This window comes from Acomys minous, assembly GCF_964271855.1.
Source record: "Acomys minous genome assembly, chromosome: 6".
Lineage (NCBI taxonomy): Eukaryota > Metazoa > Chordata > Mammalia > Rodentia > Muridae > Acomys > Acomys minous.
In genome coordinates, this window is record NC_140487.1 from 59,254,059 (window position 1) to 59,274,770 (window position 20,712).

Here is a 20,712-nt window from a genome sequence, read left to right on the forward strand (position 1 = left end):
GCTCGCTACCTACAGGGAAAATTATGAATGGCTCGCACAGTCAAAGGAAGGCAGAAAGAGCCGAGGAACAGTTCCCCAGCGCGGCCACCACCTAGCACCGACGCTGAGCACGGTTCCATGAGCGTCCCAAGTTCTCTAACTAAAATTATTTAAATAAAAGTAGCAGCCCACCCCCACCCCAAACCCTCCCCCTTCGAAAAACCACAGGAAGCGAGGGTTTCCCTTTAAGTACCGACTTTTCCCACTCGGCCTCCTCGCCGCCCCCCCTCCCCAGCCCCGCAGCCTCCGCCCCGCGCCCCTCCCCCACGCGGCCAGCCCGCCCCCGGCCTCATTTATCCAGAGCCTTCTCGCCGCCGAGCAGCCAATGAACGGCGAGGCGGAGAGCCACCCGGAGCGCAGGCGGAGGAGGTGTCGCGTAGACACCCGCCCAGGACGCCGGCTCCCCTCCCCCACGCCGGCCCGGGCAGCCCGGCTGGCTGGGTCCCGGGGCCCGCGAGGGGTGCGGCGCTGGGCTCCAGGGTTCCACTTTCCCTTGTCATCATAGCCACCGTGCGAGTTCGAGATTGTCATTCAGGTTTCGTTGTGAAGTGACCCTTCCACCCACCCACACCACCCCACCCCACAAATCGAATGGTTAAAACTACGGTAACTGCAACGGCGGGACCCCTTAACCGCTCCTTCGTCTTAAGAAAAAAGGAGCGTTCGGCTGACCCTCTCGAGGTTCGGTCCCTTTCGAAACTCGCGGTGCCAATCGCGGCGGGCGCCGGCTGCTGCGGCTCGGCGCCCTCCGCCCCCTCCCCAGCTCTGGGTCCCTCGCCCAATCTCGCTTCCCCTCCCCCTCTTCCCTTCGCTCTTTTTTTTTTCCCCCTCCCTCTTCCCTCTTTCCTTCGAAACCCACTCTAATTGAGGCGCTGGGATTCCTCACGTGAGACGTTGATTTGTAGTTTGAACACGTGGCTCATTCAAAAAGCCGGACACTCGGAGCGGCTGCCCCCGCCCCGCTCCCCTCCTCGCTGCCAGTCACCCCTCGGGTTTTTTTTTTTTTTAACAGGGAGGCGGCGCCTGCCCCACGTAGTGTGATATTTTCACAGCCTTCTGGCCGCTGCCAAAGGGGTTGGGGAGGAAGAGAGACAAAAAGTAGTTTCCCCCCACCCCCCTCCGCCTCCGCGCCTCCTCCTTTCTCTCGCTAATCCCGCCTCCTCCCCAGAGTTAGGAAGACTCGACGCTGGGCTCGTCGCTAGGCTTTTTCTTTCTCTCTTTTTTTTTTTAATACCCTGAAGAGGAAAAAGGACTCTGGGATCTGGTTTTCGCTCGCCGCTCCCGTGCTCGGGTCACTGTGTGTGGGTTTGAAAGGCAAGAAGAGAGGAATAAAACCCACCGGCTCCATCCCCCCGCCGTGGGCGCTTTTAATTTAGCATTTTCCTCGGTTTTTAAAACAACCCCTCTTCACAATGAACAAATTGTACATCGGGAACCTCAGCGACCACGCCGGCCCCGCGGACCTGGAAAGTGTCTTCAAGGACGCTAAGATCCCGGTTGCCGGCCCCTTCCTGGTGAAGACGGGCTACGCGTTCGTGGACTGCCCGGACGAGGGCTGGGCCCTCAAGGCCATCGAGGCGCTTTCAGGTGGGGCCCGCGCGCGTGCTCCGGGCGTCCCCATCTCCGCAGCTGCCATAGTGGGCCCGGCTCGCGGGGCGGGCGGGCGGAGGTGGGGTGGGGAGGGGGACGCGCTGTCAGCGGTGGGCTGCCGAGCGTGCTGCTGGCCGGGCCAGGCTGGCCTTGGGGCCCAGCGTGGACGCCCGCCGGGCCCTCCCTCCGCTTGCAGTCCCCCAGCGGTGCAGAACAGAAAGTGGCCTCAGCCCCACGCCCGAGGGAGGCCGCGTCCAGTCGGTCCCTTTCCACCTCGCGGGGGTCCTTGGAGCGAAAGGGGCAGGTGGGCGGCGGCGGCGGCCGGCTGTTGCCAGAACGGCAGCCTTGCCACGCGCGGCGCCGCAGTCCGGGCCCGGGCGCGCTCTGCCCGGATGCCCGAGGGGAGAACCGCTGCCCATGCCTTTCGGTTTCCGCCGGACCCGGCTGGACTGGAGGCCGGTGCCTTGATGGGTCAGCGCGTGTGGACTAGCACCCCGGCCGCCTCATCCCTTCCTGGCACCCTGGCTCTTGAATCCCACCGCCCAGCGCTCCAGGCCAGCATGGACATGGACCAGAAAGAAGGCCGCGCGCACCCACCGCAGGCTGTCGGAGTGTTCCTCTTGCAGATTTTGGGGTGCTGGGTGGCCCTCCGAGGGGGGTCAGGAAGCGAAAATGCAACCTAAGTGGTGAGCCAGACTATTGCTCTCCATCCCCAGCCCTCTGCAAGTTAAAAAGCCACACCCACCCGAGGGGTCAGCTCCGCATCCTAGCGTTGCCCTGTTCCTCCCTTGTCCTTGAGTTGGGGCCCTGTTGAGGTCCCCGAAGCAGGCTGTGTTTTCTCTCTCTCTGTTTGTGTGTGTGTGTGTGTGTGTGTGTGTTTTCTCTTAAAGACTGTAGGTTTCTAGGCGGGGAGAGCCTCAGAATCTAGACTCATCTTGCCTCTTGTGTGTCCACAGGTAAAATGGAACTGCACGGGAAACCGATGGAAGTTGAGCACTCGGTCCCTAAACGGCAGAGGTGAGTCGTTGTGTTCTTTTTCTGGCCGCTTCTTAGTGATGAAAACTAGGACCCCTCTTGCTTACACGCTGGGGCCACTGTTCAGCTTGCTGTTTTTCCGCCTGCATTTAAGTTTATGGCAGGTGTGTGTGCGCGTTGGTAATTCTGGAAAGGAATCGAGGCTTGTCTGCGGCCCCTGCCCCTGTGTTATTGTTGCTGTTATAACAGCCTGTCAAGGAAGCTCTCGCACCTACAAGTTCTTGGCAGAGCAGGTCTAGTCCTTTCAACTGGAAGCCTGAGTTTCAAAGGCCAATGCACTCTTTGGGAGTCTACGGGATGTGGAAGACAGGGCCAGGACGGATGTGGGGAAGCTGGTCCGCAGTGGTGGGTTGATTCTGAGAGGAAGAACAGTTGCCTTTGCCCTGGTTCAGTCGCCAGCCAGCAGCCATTGGCACACTGAGAGAAAGACGTGGGGGGAGGCGGCGGGGGGGGGGGGGAGGGGGGAGCGGGGAAGTGGGGTGGGTCCTGTAGCCTTTCAAACACTCCAAAGTTTTTGCAAACAGCGCCTTTGTTCCAGCTCCTCCTCCTGCCCCTTGGTGCGTTTTTTTGCTTCCAGACAGCCTCCAAGAGATGGTGAAGGCTGGGAGATCTGTGCTGACTTCAGTGAGGTTTCTTTGAGAGCCTCTGTAGCTGTCACCTTACAAAATGTTTGCAGGCTCTTTTAGCTACTGAGGCTTTTTGTTTTCCCTGGCACAGGCCCGTCCTGGACTCTGTAACTCTTAACTGGAAAGACTGAGGTTATTAGCTTTATCCTCTTCTGGGTTTTGCAAGGTGGGGTTAAGGTTTCTGTCCTGCCTTTCCGTCCTCCCCCATTCCTAACCTGGACCAAACAATAAGTGTGCAGTTAATTCGAACCAGGGCTGTGTGTATCTGGTTAAGTCTTTCTGAGAGTGTGCTCTGGGGGACAGCGGGATTTGCCCTGCGGAGACAGTGAACAGAAGAATGCTGTGTGACTGTGCTGTGATGCACTCTCCACATGAATCATCTCACATTCCTGCTTTTAGGAATAAACTGGTGTGGATATTCGTAGGTTTCCTTTTAAGTACTTGCTTAATTTTCCTTAAGATAATTGGAAAGATATTTGAGTAACTTGATTTAGTTCTAGTTAGGAATTTTGGTACGGGTCAAGTTATCTCATATAGTAGAATGTAATCTTTTTTTTTTTTTTTTAAATCTTCTACAATAGACGTGGACAAGAAGTACTAAGTTGATTTTGGTTTCATGGGAATTTAAACAATTCAGGGACAGATCATGTGCCCTTAAGAAGTGTAGAGACCTAGCCTGTGAACCAGATACTTTGGGAAAAGGAAAGGCTCTGTGCGCAGCCTCGTTGGTTGCGTGTTTATCCAATGTATCTTAGTTCTAGTTCCCCCTGTGCCTGGGATCCGTCCAGGGCTTCCTCTATGCAGGCAGGCACTCCACCACTTGAGCCACATCCCCAGCTTTTGGTTTTTAGTCAGTTGTTGAATCAAATGTAAGCAAAACAACAAAACAGAACAAAACAAAAAACTGGTGTTGTAGTTCAGTAGTAGAATGCTTGCTTAGCATACCAGAGGCCTTGGGCTCCACAGTCCCAGGGGAGGGCAAAGGATTATAATTAACAAAGGAACTGCTCGGAATTGAAAATATTAACTGTCTCAAGTTTTTCAGGTATAGCTAATGTATTGCCCTCTGTTTGCTGTACCTTCTGCTTCTTTTTTGTTTTTGTTTTGTTTTGTTTTTAATTTGTTTGTTTTTGTTTTTGTTTTGCTTCTGTTTTTTTCAGGCAAGGTTTCTCTGTAGTGGTGGCTGTTCCGATTTGCTTTCTAGACCAGGTTGGCCTCGAATTTACAGGGATCTGCCTGCCTCTGCCTCCAGAATGCTGGGATTAAAGGCGTGGGCCACCACACTGGAAACGGTTTTTTCTTTTTCTTTTAGGAGTAAATGTCTCCTCATATGTGGAGAATTAATTTAGGATTTAGTAACTGCTTCTAGTTTTACTCCTAAAGCTTTGCTTAGCCTAAAAACAGTTACTTTGTTACTTTTGAATTGCAGGGTTCCTCTTGGAAACCTAGTAGACAGATGTAACAAGTGGGTTTGTTGGAAGCTTAAGTTTATTAACAATGTAATAATAGTAAGGAGGCCCCTCCCTCTCTGTGTGTGTGTGTGTCTGTGTCTGTCTCTTTCCTACCAAAATGCTTAGGATTTTCAGTGCTGTATTGTTAGCAGAATGAAGTAAACCAACTGAATACATTTTCTTTCTGATTTGAGAGCAGTTGACTGCTGGAAACCCTTTGAATGTAGCCTTCTTTATTTGCCTGGGAAATTTACTGTTCATCTCTATTGCAGTTTAGTTTTAACTGAACCTTGAAGTTGTGCAGTTTTCCTTATCTGGACTCTTCCATCACCTCCAGAGGCTCTGGAAGAGGGCCAAGAAGTGACCTGGCAACTACAGGCTCACATACCTATGGCAAGGATAAGAGATGGCTCCGGTGTGGATTACTTTGATAGTGACTTGATTGCACAGCTCAGTCAGATCCATTGATTGCCGAGGTAGCCTGCTGAACTTTGGGATGGAGTTTGTCACGCTTTGCAGTCATTTTCCACCATCATGTGGGCAAGAGGCAGTTACGCCTACTTGTAAGGCAGTGACCTTTATACCTGTTCCCAAGGCATGCTGGGAAACGGGTGCTGGGGAAATGCTTCTAGCAGCACTCTGAGATGGATGAACAGGCACGGAGGTGATTGGATGCTTGGCAGGCTAGCCCAGCTCTCTTGCTGCAAGCTGAGCTGGGCGGGAGCCTTTCAGGAAGGGGTATTGTTGAGTTTGGTTCAAACCAAGCTTAGTTCCCCATTACTGAGGTCTCAAGGGAATGTGGAAGGAATGTGGCTTTTCTGCATTCAGATGCCCCTGTGTTGTAGACTGCAGCACAGTGCACAGGGCCTGAGGAGCCTTGTTTCCAGAAGAGAAGCATGCTTTGGGCTCTGAGATGGTGCTATCCCCCCCGTTCAAAAGCTACATCACAGGAAGGCTTGATAGCTTCCAGAGACAGGCCTGATATTTTTCCTCCTCTCGGACATGAGGTGAGTGAGGAAATAGTTTTGCTAGGAAGGATTACAGCAGAGTGTGATTGGAAGAGCCAGTGGTGTGTCGGGCTTGTGGATGCCGCTGTGCTTATGTACAATGTGCTGCTGCCCTGTGCTTGCTATGCTGTGGGCTGTTGGGCACGGGAGAGGGAATGGCAAAGTTGCTGATGCTGCAGAACTGAGACACGGTGGTTTTGGTTAAATTTCCATAACTTTCATATTTTCAGTTTTTCACAGCCTACTCATATCTGATCAGACTTGTGATTTAACTCTTAACCTTGGTTATGAATATTTGAGTAAAGGAGAGAGAGAGAGAGAGAGAGAGACAGACAGACAGACAGACAGACAGACATTGTAGGGCCTTGTAATTAATGTGTACCAAGAAGGGGTTTTGAAAATGGTTGGCCCTACTAAGGCTCAAGCACTGCATGCTCTTAGTAAGATAAAGGGAACAGCTTACTTTGATGCTGGGGTCTTGTGCTGACGGCGTCCGTTGAGTCGAACATTACAGACATTATTGGGGTTTTAAATTGGTCTCACTGTAAGTGGCTATGGAAAAACTAGTGTGTCGCTTCAGTGGCTGTTTAGCATAGAGCAGGAGGATGCCGTGTGCCTATTAGCCCAGGGCATTGTAACTGCTAGCTGTCAGAGTCTTAGGAGAGCAAGCGTTGTTTACAGTGTTGACCATTGTAAACACAGGTAGTCCTTAGCTGAGTGGGATGGACGAGTCTCACTTTTGAAGCATGGACCTTCTCATACATGCAGATACTTGAGGCTTTATGTTAGGGAACTTGGCTGGGAAAGATTTGGAGAAAAGTTATCTTTTGAGTGCACAACTTAAGGTCGGCAGTGAGTGATTGCTTAAGTGGTTGTGGGTGGAGGGAGTTTGATTCCCCACCCTAACACACACACACACACACACACACACACACACACACACACACACACACACAGGATTTCTCTTTGTCCTGGAACTCTCTCCATAGATCAGGCTGGCCTCGAACTCACAGAGATCTGCCTGCCTCTGCCTCCTGAGTGCTGGGATTAAAGCCGTGGGTACCACCACCACCTGGCTTTTTTTTTTCTTTTTCTTTCCTATTTTCTCAATACAGTTTGAAAGAATTTGTGAGATTTCTTATTTTGGATTTAATAGAATTTTTGGAAACAAAATGGATGTTGCTAAGCAGTTTCTACCATGTTTTGTTCACAGCAACCCTGAAGAAGATGCTACTGAAATATGACGTGTGTGTGGAGCCAGTGGGGACAGGGAACCTGGCTTTTGCTTTTGACCTGTGTGGCTGCTGGTACTCTGTCCTGGCCAGATGCCTTTTGTGACAAACTCCAAGGGGCATAATTTGTTCTGAGGTTTGGCTGCTTTCCTGGAAGCAAATGGGCTCTCAGATAGGCTTAAAGTTTAAAAATATCTTTTGAAATGACAGAGATCTGATGCTTTCCCTCTATGGAGCTTGACTTGAAATTTTCTGTAATACAGTAGTTGAGTAAGTAGCTTTCCCCGCCTTTTTCCTGTATACCACTTTCAGGCAGTCAGTGAGTGAAAAATTATCTTTGCCGCGCTTTGAAACCCTCTGTGAGCCCTGCCACTGTGGCTGTGTTGTCCCAGGACTGGGATCTGGAATTAAAGTGAAGCTATTGAGCCATCTCCATGTCTGTGGGGAACTCTCGTGCAGTTGTCCTCAGCAGCATCCAGGCAGCAGCTCTCCTAGCTGCAACCAATTTTTGAAAGGTATAAATTATCCGTTCACCAACTCTGACAGTTGGTTTGGTCTGGGAGGAAGGAGAGGCGGAAAGATGGCTTAGCGGTGCTATTCTTAGCTCTGTTTCCTTCATCGACTGTTGCCTTTGAGTCAAGCTTCCAGAGTCACAAGACAGGAGGTGGCACTGTGGTGGCAGTGACCTAAGGGTTGGCGTTCTTGGTTAGGATTTCTGTCCCATACATGTGACTTCTGTGTAGTGGCTTGCACTGCCATGGTTTTGCTTGGAGCCTGGGGTGGGCACACTCTGCAGTGCTGCCTTAAGATGGAGCGTGTCATGTATTGTGACCTAAAGTTCTGTCGGGTAAGTGCTTAGTATTGGTGGCTAAATAGCAAATATTAACACGCTGTGCACATTTTATTGTCCTCCTGAAGAGGGGCATGCATACTGCACCAATTGTACATGTTTTAGAGAGTTATTCTGAGACTGTTTAACTTGATTAGGAAATAGTTTGAACTTGTCAAGAAAGCTGTAGTAGAGCTCTAGGATGAAAATGGACCAAGCATCATGTTCTTCGTCTTCTTTCGAAGGTGGAGCTTGCAGGCTGGCTGTAGACTCCTTAATTCTCCTGCCGTGGGCTCCTGTGTATTACCAGGCTCCAGGCTCTAAGGACATCCGACATTACTGTATTTAGTCATTGTCTAGGGAGTAGAGTCTGTGGCAGTATTACACTTGTGTATTCTGCTCAACAAACTGTAGCAAAAACTCAATGGTTCAGGTGCCTTTTTTTTTTTTTTGAGACAAGATCTCTTGTTTCTCAGGCTGGGCCTTGACTTTGCATGATCCTGATCCTCCAGCCTCTACCCCCCGAGTACTGGTTACAGGCATCTAGGCCGTCTTGCCCGGTGTATGTGCTGGTGGCTGAACCCAGGGCTTTGTGCATTCTAGGCAAGCACTCCACTAATGGAGTGCACTCCACCCAACCGTTTTTAGTTTATTTCTTTTGAGACAGGGTCTTACTGTGTAATGCAGGCTGACTTGGAGCGCCTCTGCCTCAGCCTCCTGAGGTCTGTGTTCACAGGTGTGCACCCTCATACTCAACATAGCTAGCTTGCTTTCTTTCTTGCCCTCAAGACAGGTTTCTTGTGTAGCTCTGGCAGTCCTAGAACTTACTCTGTAGACCAGAGGCTGGCCTCCAACTCAGATCTCCCTGTCCCTGTCTCCTGAGGGCTGGGATTAAATGTGTGAGCCACCACCACCACCTGGTTCTTTCTATGTTTCTGTGGGTCTGTTGGCTGGTTGGTTCCGTCCTATATGATTTCATTTTGGGTAATTAACGAAAGCTGGAATAAAGAGTTGGAGTCCTGGCTGGAGAGATGATGGCTCTCCCAGAGGTCCTGAGTTCAACTCCCAGAAACCACACAAGTGGCTCACAGCCATCTATGATGTGATATGATGCCCTCTTCTGGCCTGCAGGTGTACATGCAGATAAAGCTCTCGTATACATTAAATAAATAAATAAATCTTGGGGGGGGGGGAAATTAAGAGTCCTAGAGGAGTCACCCCACAACTGGCCCCTTGGTGCTTATCCTTGTAAGATCTTTGTCCAGGTGGTGTCTCATCACTCAGTTAGTGCTCCCATGCGCTTGGCATATTGTTATCTCCGTCTCATGCCATTAATTAAGGCGGTTCACCAGGCCAGACTAAATGCAAGAAAGATGAGGAAATAGTCTTTGTGGAGTTGAGCGCTCAATCATCAAGGGAAGAGTTGATGGTTGGGGCAGTGGTCATCTTTACATTATCACCAGAGATTGCAGTCAGCGGAGGAAGTGCTCTACCTTAGCACAGTGTCCCAAACACTAAAGAGGTAGTGGGACAGATCTTCTCCATGCAGCCCAAGGCTAGCTTTGACATTGCTGGCCAGTCTAGGGTTATCTTTGGTCTTAGCGTATATTTAGGAGTCTTTGGCTGATGGCTCTTTCTGCTAAATGGCTTCAAGTGCTTGGAAGGTGAGGTACCTGACAGTTGGACTGAGGGCATAGCCTGATGGTGGAGTGTTTATCTACCGTCTACAACCCCAGGGTTCAATTTCCAGTACGGAAAACATTTTACAGTCGCTTTTTATCAATAGAAATTGTTTTGTTTCCTTGGAAGAGATGTGCTGGTGTCAGTGCGGGTTCAGTGACCGCTGATGAGCTAGGTGAGGACGTTAGGACTCAAGGACGGCAGGATGCTTTGGCGAGTGCAGCAGGGTGGGAGATGGTGCCGTTCACCAAAAGGAGCCTTCCTGGAGAAGGGACAGACTCTGGGGTAGACGTAGGGACTTTAACTTTTGGCAAGTTTCTGGTACACAGTAGAAATACAAGAGATGTGGAGGCGGTACTTACTTCAGGAAGGTAGGAGGTAGAGGTGAAAGTCAGGGATTGATTACATGTGTTTGAAGCCATCAAATTGAGCTAAGGCACTGAGCCTGAGCCTCTGGTCTAGGAGAAAGGAGATGCCCCCGGAACAGGGTGAATAGTAGTGTGGGGTGAGACTAAGCTCGGTGCTACACAGAGAGGCTTAACAACAAAGTGAAGGGAACTTGACAAGGCAATTTCTTTTTGTAAAAAGGATGCACCAGAGGGGCTGGAGAGATAGGTCAGTGTTTAAGAGCAGGGGCTGCTCGGCCAGAAGTTCCATCCTTAGCACCCACCTGCCAGCTCACCACTGTCTGTAGCTCTAGTCCCAGTGGACCCATCACCTCCTTCTGACCTCTGTAGGTACCAGGCATCCATATGGTGCAGTACATATATTCAGATAAGAAGACTCAGACACAGAAAATAAAAGTAAATAAGTCTTTAAAAGGGTGAAATCTCCCCCTGCCCCGTGTGTGTGTGTGTGTGTGTGTGTGTGTGTGTGTGTGTGTGTGTGTCTGTGCATACGCCTCTCTGTGTGTATGTCTAGTGAGTAGGAATGGCCAGGAAGAGGCAGCCTCTGTGTTTTATAGGTGGCGACTGTGTCGCGTCTTACTGGTGGGAGTTTGACCCCTCAGTCTGATGTGATGAGCTAATCACCAGGAGGGGAAGAGGCCATCGAGTAGGATGCTTGCTTATTGGGCTTACCACCTGGTAGGAAGAAAGCCCCCTTCTTCACGATGGTCAGGTCGAGGGGTTGTTTTGAGGGAAAGTAAAATAGACTGTGGAAAAGGAGGGTGTAATCACCTGTGTTGGGTCCTGCTGAGGAGTTTGTGCTATAGATGAATATGTGAGTGGAGGTGGTGGTCAATCTCAGCCTTTGGGGTTGAAGAGATGGTTCAGCAGTTAAGTTCACTTGTTGCTTGGTTCTTAGCAAATCTCAGAACCATCTATACCTCCAACACCCTACTCTGACCTTTTTCCTCTGCTCTGGAACAGGGTCTCTCTATGTAACTCTGGTTGTCCTTGAACTCACTCTGTAGACCAGGTTACTATTGAGCTCAGAGATGCACTTTCCTTTGCCTCTCGAGTGCCAGGATTAAAGACACCGACACTGCCCCAGTTAACCAAGACAAATACATTTTATAGAAAAAGAAGAACTAACTGCATCTGCAGTAAGTGGATGGGTTTATGGTAGTCAGATGACCTGGAATATAACATTGCTTCCAGATTTTATTTATTAGGCTCTTGGCTTGTGATCTTGAAGTAGACTGGCATTTCTGTAAGAAGTACGATGCGTCAGGTACGCTAGGACCCAGCAGAGGCATCTTAGGCTTGGCCTGCCTGTAGATGCAGATACCCAGAAATTGACTTAGGGAAGGGTGTGAGGATGGGCAGAAGGTGGCCCGTCCAGGCATGGAAGAGGCAGGGGGACAGCAGGAGCCAAGTGTTGGTGTGTGTGTGTGTGTGTGTGTGTGTGTGTGTGTGTGTGTGTGTAAGGTAGGGGTAGATAGACTACAAGCTGTTCAGGATACAGGATTCAAGAGATTCAGGTATGAGGTAGGGTGATTGTGATTCTGGCTTGGAAATGGGAGGCTGGAGCTGTGGCGTTCTCAGTGAAGTCTTCACACGAGTTAGTCAGTGCTCGCTGTGTGCTGGCCAGTCTTATGTCAACTTGACACAAACTAGAGTTAGCTGAAAGGAGGGAACTTCAACTGAGAAAATGCCTCCAGAAGATCCAGCTGTGAGGATTAGTGATTGGTGGGGGAGGGGCCAGCCCACTGAGGGTGGTACCATCCCTGGGCTGGTGGTCCTGAGTTCCATAAGGAGGGCTGAGCAAGCCATGAGGAACAAGCCAGTCAGCAGCACTCCTCCATGGCCTCTGCATCAGCTCTTGCCTTCAGGCTCCTGTCTGCCAGAGTTCCTGCCCTGACTTCCTTCAGTTAGAGACTGGGATGTGGAGGTGTGAGCCACTACACCCTCTGGGGCTTCCCCACAGCAGTAAAAACACTGACCAGAACATGACATTTGGCTGATGATGACTTGGGATTATTATGGAAAATGTGTTTTCTGGGTCAGTTTTGGGATCTGTTCCCTAGATAGCCTGTTGAGCTGCGTTTGTGCTATTGTGCTCCATGGGATTGGTGGTGCTCCTGAACATCCCATGGCTTTTATGGACATTCTAGGGTAACCTTCTGGCAGGGTAGTCAGGGTAAGGTATGATTAGAGGTACCAAGCCTGTAATAAAGATGTCTGCACTCATGTTATTAATGCTCATTATGGTAAGACAGTTGTCAATGGTGATGATTAAAGCTCCTGGTATTATTTGATTTTTATTGAAGACACTGCAAAGGATGTAATGAACCTTTAAAGAAAACATGACTGGTCCTTTCATGTGCACATATTACTAGCAGTGAAGTTAAGGACTGCAGTTCAGCACAGGGAGGGGCCAGGGCTGTGTTGGAGCCACACTAACCACTGTTGGAGTCCTTGCTAGCTCTGTGATTCTTAGCGCACTGAATGGGATTTTCTGTTCAGTTTTTATTGGTTTTGGTGCTATAAAGAGGGCAGTGGGTCTGGAGAGATGGCTCAGAGGTTAGGAGCACTGCCTGCTCTTCCAGAGGCCCTGAGTTCAATTCCCAGTAACCACATGGTGGCTCACAGCCATCTATAATGTGATCTGATGCCCCCTTCTTCCTGCAGTGAACATGCAGGCAGAGCACTGTGTACATAATAATAAATAAATCTTAAAAAAAAAAAAAAGGGCTGGAGAGATGTCTCAGCAGTTAAGAGCACTGACTGCTGTTCCAGAGGTCGTGAGTTCAATCCCCAGCAACCACATGGTGGCTCACAACCATCTATACCCTCTAATGCCCTCTTCTGGCATGCAGGTGTACATGCAGATAGAGCACTCATACATAAAATAAAGATATAAAAACATTAAAAAAAAAAAAAGAGGGTGATGCCACTGGTGCACAGGTGTTTAGAGGTCAGTGACGCCTGTGGAAGACCTCTTGGGTTAACAGACATCTGCATGGGCTTGGTGCAGTAATGTTTGTGAATTTAGCACATGGCAGTAGAGGAGGAGTGGGTGGCCGGTTCCTGCACAGTCCCATCGTTTATGTCTTGGCGATGGACAGAGACATAGAATGTTTTACACCCCTTTGTAGAATATTGGTTATACACAGGGAAATTCAAGAAGCTGTTATCTCCAGATACATAGATTTTTGAGTCCTCAAAATGTATGTAGTTATAAGATTATCCTAAGAGAGATCCTAAAGGCATCTACACAAAAGATAAGCAGTGGGGGCCCCGGGGTGCTTGCCTGCAAGGCAGTCTGTAGAACAGACACCCAGTCTTACTAGTTAGGGAATGCCAGTTATAGCGGCGTTTTCCGTCTTACCAGCTTGGAGAAGAGTGAATAAGATTAGCTGTCTGGTGCTGGCAGGTGTGTGGAGAAAGGACGCTCATGCAGCCAGCGTTCCCGCAGGCAGGCGGCTGGCAGTGCAGGGTAGGTCTGTTACCTAGAATACTGGGACCAGAAGTATATCAGATTTGGGCCTTTTTCTTTTTTCTTTTTCTTTGATTTGGGAATATTATATGAACTGTCAGTTTTCCTAACCTGAAAACTCCCAAACGTAAGTCTTTGTGAGCTATGATTTCAACAGTCAAAAAGCGTTAGATTTCAGAATTTTAAAAATTTTGGACAGGTGCAGAAAGCAGCTGCATTCTCTGCCAGAATATTCTAAGAGTGGCCAGCTGCTAATTTCCTTCCCTCTGAAACCTCCTGAGCTGGACCCACATTGCTTTCAGCACTGTCTTCGTGCTTCTACCAGTGTGGCCCATTAAACCCTGCTTACAGAGTTTAACTGCTTTTCTAGTCCAGAGTCCCAAAGCCTTTATGGACAGGGCTGTCACAGCAATACCCCAGTCCCTGCTACCAATGTGTCTGTGTCTGTGTCTCTGTCTGTCTGTCTGTCTGTCTGTCTGTCTCTCTCTCTCTCTCCCTCTCTCTCCAGGGTTTCTCTGTGTAGCCTTGGTTGTGTCTTTCTGTCTGTCTGTCTGTGCCCCCGACCGTTTCTCTGTGTAGTCTTGGAAACTCACTTTGTAGACCAGGCTGCCTTGAATATACAGAACTCCGCCTGCCTCTGCTTCCTCAGTACTGTGATTAAAGGTGTGTACCCCCCTGCCTCTGCTTCCTCAGTGCTGTGATTAAAGGTGTGTACCCCCCTGCCCTCCCCCAGCTTCTGTGTTAGTTACTGTTCTTATTCTGTTGCTATGAAGAGACACTAAAACTGAGGCACCTTGTTTTGTTTTGTTTTGTTTGTTTTTGTTTTTCAAGACAGAGTTTCTTCTTGTGTACCTTTGGCTGTCCTGGACTCTGTTTGTAGACTAGGCTGGCCTTGAATGTAGCCATGGTTGTCATGGACTTGCTTTGCAGACCAGGCTGGCCTCAAACTCGACTCATCTGCCTCTGCCTCCCAAGTGCTGGGATTAAAGGCCTTGAGTGGATTTTTATCTATTAATATTGAGGAGCTGATTGAAGTCATGGTAATGGACAAAAATTACTCAAAATTCTAGTTTTTGCTTAAAGCTCAAATTTAATAATTTGCAAATAAATATTAGAGGAAGCCCATTTTTATAAGTGATGTGTTCACCTGATTCTGTTTTGAATCCGTTTTGCCAGGCACTCAAGAGAGCCACAGTGTTCCTGAAGTGTCTTCAGGTAGTGGTGGTGCTTCCTGAGGCGAGCCTGCCCCAGGTCTCATGCTGTGTGACTGTGATCCCAGCACTCAGACCTGGGAGTTCTAGGCTGGCTTGGGGCCACACAGTGAAGCCTTGTCTCCCTAAGAAAAATCAAAGCTTCACTGGCACTTCCAGCAGCTGCCTGGCCTCCGGTCTGAAAGCACAGCAGGAAGCCGAAGCGCTCTGTGTACCTTTGTTTTCACTTCCTAGCCAGCTAAGAAGTGAGACTGGCTAAAAGATTTTCTTACCACTTTTATATTAAGGACATTATGAGACAAAGTGCACCTAAGTTTTCACTGCAGGTGCCAGTGAGGCGTCTGGGGACCAGACAGTTGAGAGCCCCTGCTTTGCTTCAGCACCGTCACCGGTCAGCAGCACCGTCAACACAGATGCCAGCACAGTGAAAGGGGTGGAGTGACATCTTAGCACCGTCGTAATGACAGTCTTGACTCCTCCAGCCCCCAGGATGCACAGCCTGCACTTTGGGAATTACCGCTCCACTCTAACTGGTACTTTGCCGGTACTCGGATCAGACGTTCTTTGAGAATGTATATTTACACCGTAGTTGCAGATGGCAAGAGCAAGAGAGAAGTTTTATACAGCTGCCTGGCAGAGGGTTTCATACGAAAACAGATGTGGAGGACAGTGTTCAGTTAAACACTGAACCAAAGAGAAAAATCTAAATGTATACAAATATTTGACTAGTTAAAAAGAACCTAAAAACAAGTGTGAGGCTGGAGCCTCGGCTGAGCGGCTAAGAGAACTTACCACTGTTGGCGTAGCACCCAGGTTTGGTTCCCAGCATCCAGTGGTAGCTCACAGCTGTCTACAGTTGCAGTTCCAGGAGGTCTGAAGCCCCTCCTCTGACCCCCATGGGCACCTGTCACACACACGGCGCACATGTAGGCCAGCAAACAACCCCGAAAAACCAATAACCTCCCCAAAACAAAGAAACGAAATCCCAAAACACACATCACCGTGTGGTGGTTTGAATGAGACCAGCCTTCATAGGCTCCTGGATCGACTGACCAGCCTCTAGGGAGTGGAACTATTTGGGAAGGACTGGAAGGTGTGGCCTTGTTAGAGAAGGTATATCCCTGGGGTTAGGCTTTGAGGTTATGAAAGCTCAGGCCAGTCACAGTTCCCTCCCTCCCTCCTTCCCTCCCTCCCGTCCTCCTCCCCTCCCCATCCCTGGGCATGTCTGTAGGACCCCAGGTCATTTTTCATATGAATGGAGCATTGAGCCTTAAGTTCCGTGCTGTATTCTATTGTGCATTATTTACGTTGCCTCACAGGGCTGGCCAGATGCGGGCTATTTGAGCTCATAGTCATGTGTTTCCCTGTCCATTGCAGTGCACGGGAGTGTCGGCACAGCCACTGTGAAGCAGCACGCACTGTCACGCATGCCCGCCTGCTCTCGGGCATTTTCTGCCATCTTTGGGTGAGCAGGGAGTGGACTGACACAAACTGAGTTTTCAAAACATTTAATACTATATGCAAAATGCCAGTGGGGATTAGGTTAAAAGTACTTTTTTTTTTTCCATGGTGATTAAAAGTTAGAAAACTTAAAAATGAGCCAGGTGTGGTGGTGCACGCCTTTAATCCCAGCACTCGGGAGGCAGAGGCAGGTGGATCTCTGTGAGTTCAGGCCAGCCTGATCTATAAAGTGAGTCCAGGACAGCCAAGGCTACACAGAGAAACCCTGTCTCAAAAAACAAAACAAAACAAAACAAAACAAAAACAAAACCTTAAAAATACATCACATACATGGAAACATTTAAACTATAAAGTGATAACAGTTACCCTCTCATTTATTACAGATGGGAGCATGGCCATTTCCTTTTGGGGAAGATGCACATGTGAGCATCTGCTGGATGCTTAGAAAAAACACTCACCTCTCTGCACCTTAATTTTTGTTTTGTTTTATTTTGTTTTTGTTTTTCAAGACAAGGTTTCTCTGTGTGTAGCCATGGCTGTCCTGGACTTTCTTTGGAGACCGGGTGGCCTCAAACTCACAGAGATCCACCTGCTTCTGCTTCCTGAGTGCTGGGATTAGAGGTGTGCACCACCACATCTGGCTCGCCTTACTGTTTTTGAAGTTTCGAAAAGCTATGTTAAAGGCACTATATGATTTGGGAGGGGAAACCTGTTTTACTCTAGGGTGCTCACTCTGTTAAAGTAGTGATCAGGTTAATAGTAATGCCCGTCATCCTCTGAGGCTCTCGTCCCTAATAGGATATTGTAACATCTTCATTTTTTCTACACCTGTTATCTGTAACATGTGTGAGGCCCGTATACCATGGTACACGCGTGAAGGTCAGAGGACAACCCAAAGGAGTCCGTTTATTCTGTGTCAGTTTTGGGGATTGAACTCAGGATGTCAGCTTTGTTGGCAAGCACTCTTACCAGAGCTGGCGCCATAGCATAATATTTTTTAAAGACATAGTTGTTTTGCCTGAAAGTGTGTGTGTGCTGGGTGTTTGCATGGTGTCCACAGAGGTCAGAAGAGGGTATTGGGTACCTAGAACTGGAGTAGGAGAGGTTGGAACCACATGTGGGTGCTGGGAACCAAACTTAGGTGCACTCCAAGAACAAATGCCTTAGCCTCCGATAAATAAAGCCCCAGGCTTTATTATTGATCTTCGTGCTTGCTTCAGATTATTCTGTTGAGAAAACTCTAGCATGTGGCCAACCCCACTGTCAGTTAGGAAGGTAGGAGTGTGCAGCTTAACCAAAAGGCCCAAATACAGCTTCTAAGTAGTGTGTGAATATCACTGTACCAGTTGGAGCTTAATGCTGTGAACTTGATTCTCAACAGGATGAAGAAACTTGTGTGAGCCAGCTCTCTGGCTTGTTGAGCAAATGCTTCCTGGGCTAGCTTGGCAACCTGAGTTCAGTCCCCAGGACCTACAACAGAGAGAACTGATACCTGAAAGCTGACCTCTGACCTCCACATATACCATAGCAAATAATAATAATAATAATAATAATAATAATAATAATAATAATAATAATAAAAAACAAATAAAATTTGTATTTTAAGATAGGGTTTCTCTGTGTAGCCCTGGCTGGCCTGGAACTGTAGAGCAGGCAAGCCTCAAACTCAGAGATCTGCCTGACTCTGTCTCCTGAGCTCTGGGACTAAAGACATGAGTCACCCTCCGCCCCAGCATAATATAAGAACTTAAATTTTTTTGTTTAAAATTTATTTTGTATGTGTCATGTTTGTATGAGTGTGCATGTGTGTACAGGCATATTCCTATGTGTGGAGGTCAGTGGTTAATGTTAAAGTGTGTTGTTATTTTTAAATTTAATCTTATTGTGTGTACACAGTGTATGTGTTAAGTGTGGGCATGTACTGGAGTGTAAGAAAGTCAGATCCCAACTTTTAGGAAGGAGTCAGTTCTCTCCTTCCATGGTGGGTTCTGGGGATCAGACTCAGTTGTCCTGCTGGCACAGCAGGTGCCTCCACTTGCGGGGTCATTTCAATGGCTCTCCACCTTATGTTTAAGACGGGCACTCAGCCCGGCGTGGTGGTGCACACCTTTAATCCCAGCACTCGGAAGGCAGAGGCAGGTGAATCGCTGTGAGTTTGAGGCCAGCCTGGTCTACAAAATGAGTCCAGGACAATCAAAGGTACACAGAGAGACCCTGTCTCAAAAAACCAAAACCAAACCAAACCAAAAACAAAACAACAACAACAACTAACCCAAAAAACAACCAACCAAACAGACAAGGACACTCTGTGAACCTGGAGGTCACCAGTTGCCTACATTAACTGGTCAGTTAGTATTGTTCCCACCACCAGCATGTCCCCCTTCCCACCAAGACTGGGCTAACAAATTGAGGTCAAAGCTATGCACCCAGCTGGCTTTAGCAAGGGTGCTGGGGATCCACTCAGCCATCTCTTCAAAACAAATTTAAGCCCTGCTTTAAAGCTAATTTTATTATAACTTTCTGTCCTTTTTTTTTTTTTTTTGTGGTTTTTGGTTTTTCAAGACAGGGTATCTCTCTGTAGCCCTGGCTGTCCTAGACTCACTTTGTAGACCAGGTTGGCCTTAAACTTAGACATCTGTCTGTTTCTGCCTCTGGAGTGCTGTGACTAAAGGTGTGCGCCACAACACCCGGCTGTTTTTTGATACAATGTCTCACTGTGCAGCCCTGGCTTTCCTGGAACTCGCTATGTAGACCAGGCTGTACCGGACCTGCCTCTGCCTCCAAAGAGCTGAGATTAAAGAGGTGTACTGCAACTCCAGATGTTTTTCCTTTAAAAAAAAAGATTCATTTATTTTATGAGTCTGAGTGTGTAATGCCTTGATGTATGTCTATGAAGCACTGTGCATGCAACACTCCAGAAAGCCAGAGCGGTGTCAGATCCGCTGGAATTGGAGTTAAAGTTATGAGCTGCCATAGGGTGCTGGGAACCCAACCTGGCTCATAAGCACCTAGTTTTCTTAATTACTGAGTCATCTCTCCAGACCTGATATTTTTCCCTTTTTTTTTCTTTCATATCTGTGCATGTGTGCACATGCATTTGTGTATGAGTAGGGATGTGTGTGGAAGTCCGAGCATAGCCTTGTATGTTGGTCCTTGCCTTCCATCTTTGTCTACCTTGTGTGCCCCTGTGTAGGCCTGTGGCTTCCCAGGACCCCCTGTCCCCTCACGCCCACACACTGTAGGAGTGCTGGGTTATAGGCAGCAGCTTCCTGCCAGGTCTGGCTTCACGCAGAGGCACTCAGGGTCTCACTCAGGCAAATGTCTTCCCCAGGGAGCGCTCTCCCTAGCTCTCTTTCCTTGTTAATGTTGATTTTATTTGTTTATATCTGTGGGTGCTGGAGCCTGCCGTGGCCAGAAGAATGCACTGGGTGTCCTGGAACTGGAGGTGGAGGTGAGTCACCTGACACGGGTGCTAGGGACAACTCTGGTGTGCTGTTAACCATGGAGCCATTACCGCAGCCCTGTTGTGCTTTCTTTTCGCCTTGAGACAGGGTCTATATTATATAGTCCTAGATGTCCTGGAACTCGATATGTAGACCAGGCTAGCCATGACCTCACAGAGATCCATCATTTCTGCCTCCAGAGTTCTGGAATTAGAGATGTGGATAGACATGGCCTCCTGCTGCTGCTGCGTCCTCCTCCTCCTCCCATTCCTCTTCTTCTTTTTAAGTGGTATTTTGTAGCATATTTTTGGGTGTGAAATTTGCTGTTTAATGCTTAAATTAGTAGTTTTATAGGAAAAAAATGTGATTTTTTTTTTCCTCCAGGAAGAGCTATAAACTAAAAATACTAAAATATGACTTGTAAGCCTAAATGAAGTCATGACTTTAAAGAAAAACAATGTTAAAGTTTAAGTAGCATATTGGGAGGGAGGGAGGAATGGGAGGATACAAGGGATGGGATAACCATTGAGATGTAATATGAATAAATTAATAAAATATAAAAAAATTTAAGTAGCATACTTTCTTGTTTATGTGCGTATGGCGAATGTGAATGCCTAACATTCGGGTAGCGTCAGAACAAGCTTGTGAAGCTGTGTCTCTCCACCTCTCCGTGGGTTCCGAGGGCTGAGCCCAGGTCTCCAGGCTTGCGTGCCCAGAGCTTTCGCCTTGCTGCTCCCTCTGGACTGCCTCCATGTACTGTATTTTTAAAATAAACATAAATAACAACTTGAGAACCAGCGAAATGGTAACGTGTTCTAGATGGAAGACTGAAATGTTCACTCAGTGCACATTAGTCTGCCCTATTCTGAATTTATGGATTTTTTTTAAATAGTTCTAAAATAAAATATGTAATTAGGTGGAATTAGACACCTTGTAATGGAATCATAGGTAGTAATTTAATGCTGCAGTCTGTCCAGGATTAGTTGTATGTCTTTAACATTAAACATTGAATTCATTTTAAATTCTCAGCACTTTACAAGCTGTATTTTAATTATTTGTTCATTATCGTGTATGGGGTACATGTGCCGTGGTGTACGTGTGAGGTCAGAAGACAGCTTCACGGAGTCACTTACTTCCTCCTGTCTTTTTGTGTTCTGGAGTTTGAACTCAGGTTGCAGGTTTGTGTGGCAAATGTTTTGATCCATGACTCATATCACTGGTGGCTG

The 20,712-nt window shown here is 48.2% G+C and overlaps 1 protein-coding gene across 2 annotated transcripts in view; it reads left to right on the plus strand.

Moving 5' to 3' along the window:
• The first annotated feature begins 365 nt into the window (after positions 1 to 365).
• The window catches only part of IGF2BP3 (insulin like growth factor 2 mRNA binding protein 3), a 129,821-nt gene continuing 109,474 nt past the window's right edge, over positions 366 to 20,712 (plus strand). Inside the window, exons 1-3 of one of the 2 annotated variants that reach the window (XM_084787339.1) lie at positions 366 to 720; positions 1,281 to 1,626; positions 2,586 to 2,646. In XM_084787339.1, the coding sequence (XP_084643465.1) occupies positions 1,452 to 1,626; positions 2,586 to 2,646 (236 nt within the window). In that variant the 5' untranslated portion in view covers positions 366 to 720; positions 1,281 to 1,451. Of the gene's footprint in view, positions 721 to 795; positions 1,627 to 2,585; positions 2,647 to 20,712 lie in introns of those variants that run through there. The other variant, XM_084787340.1, reaches the window with a different exon arrangement.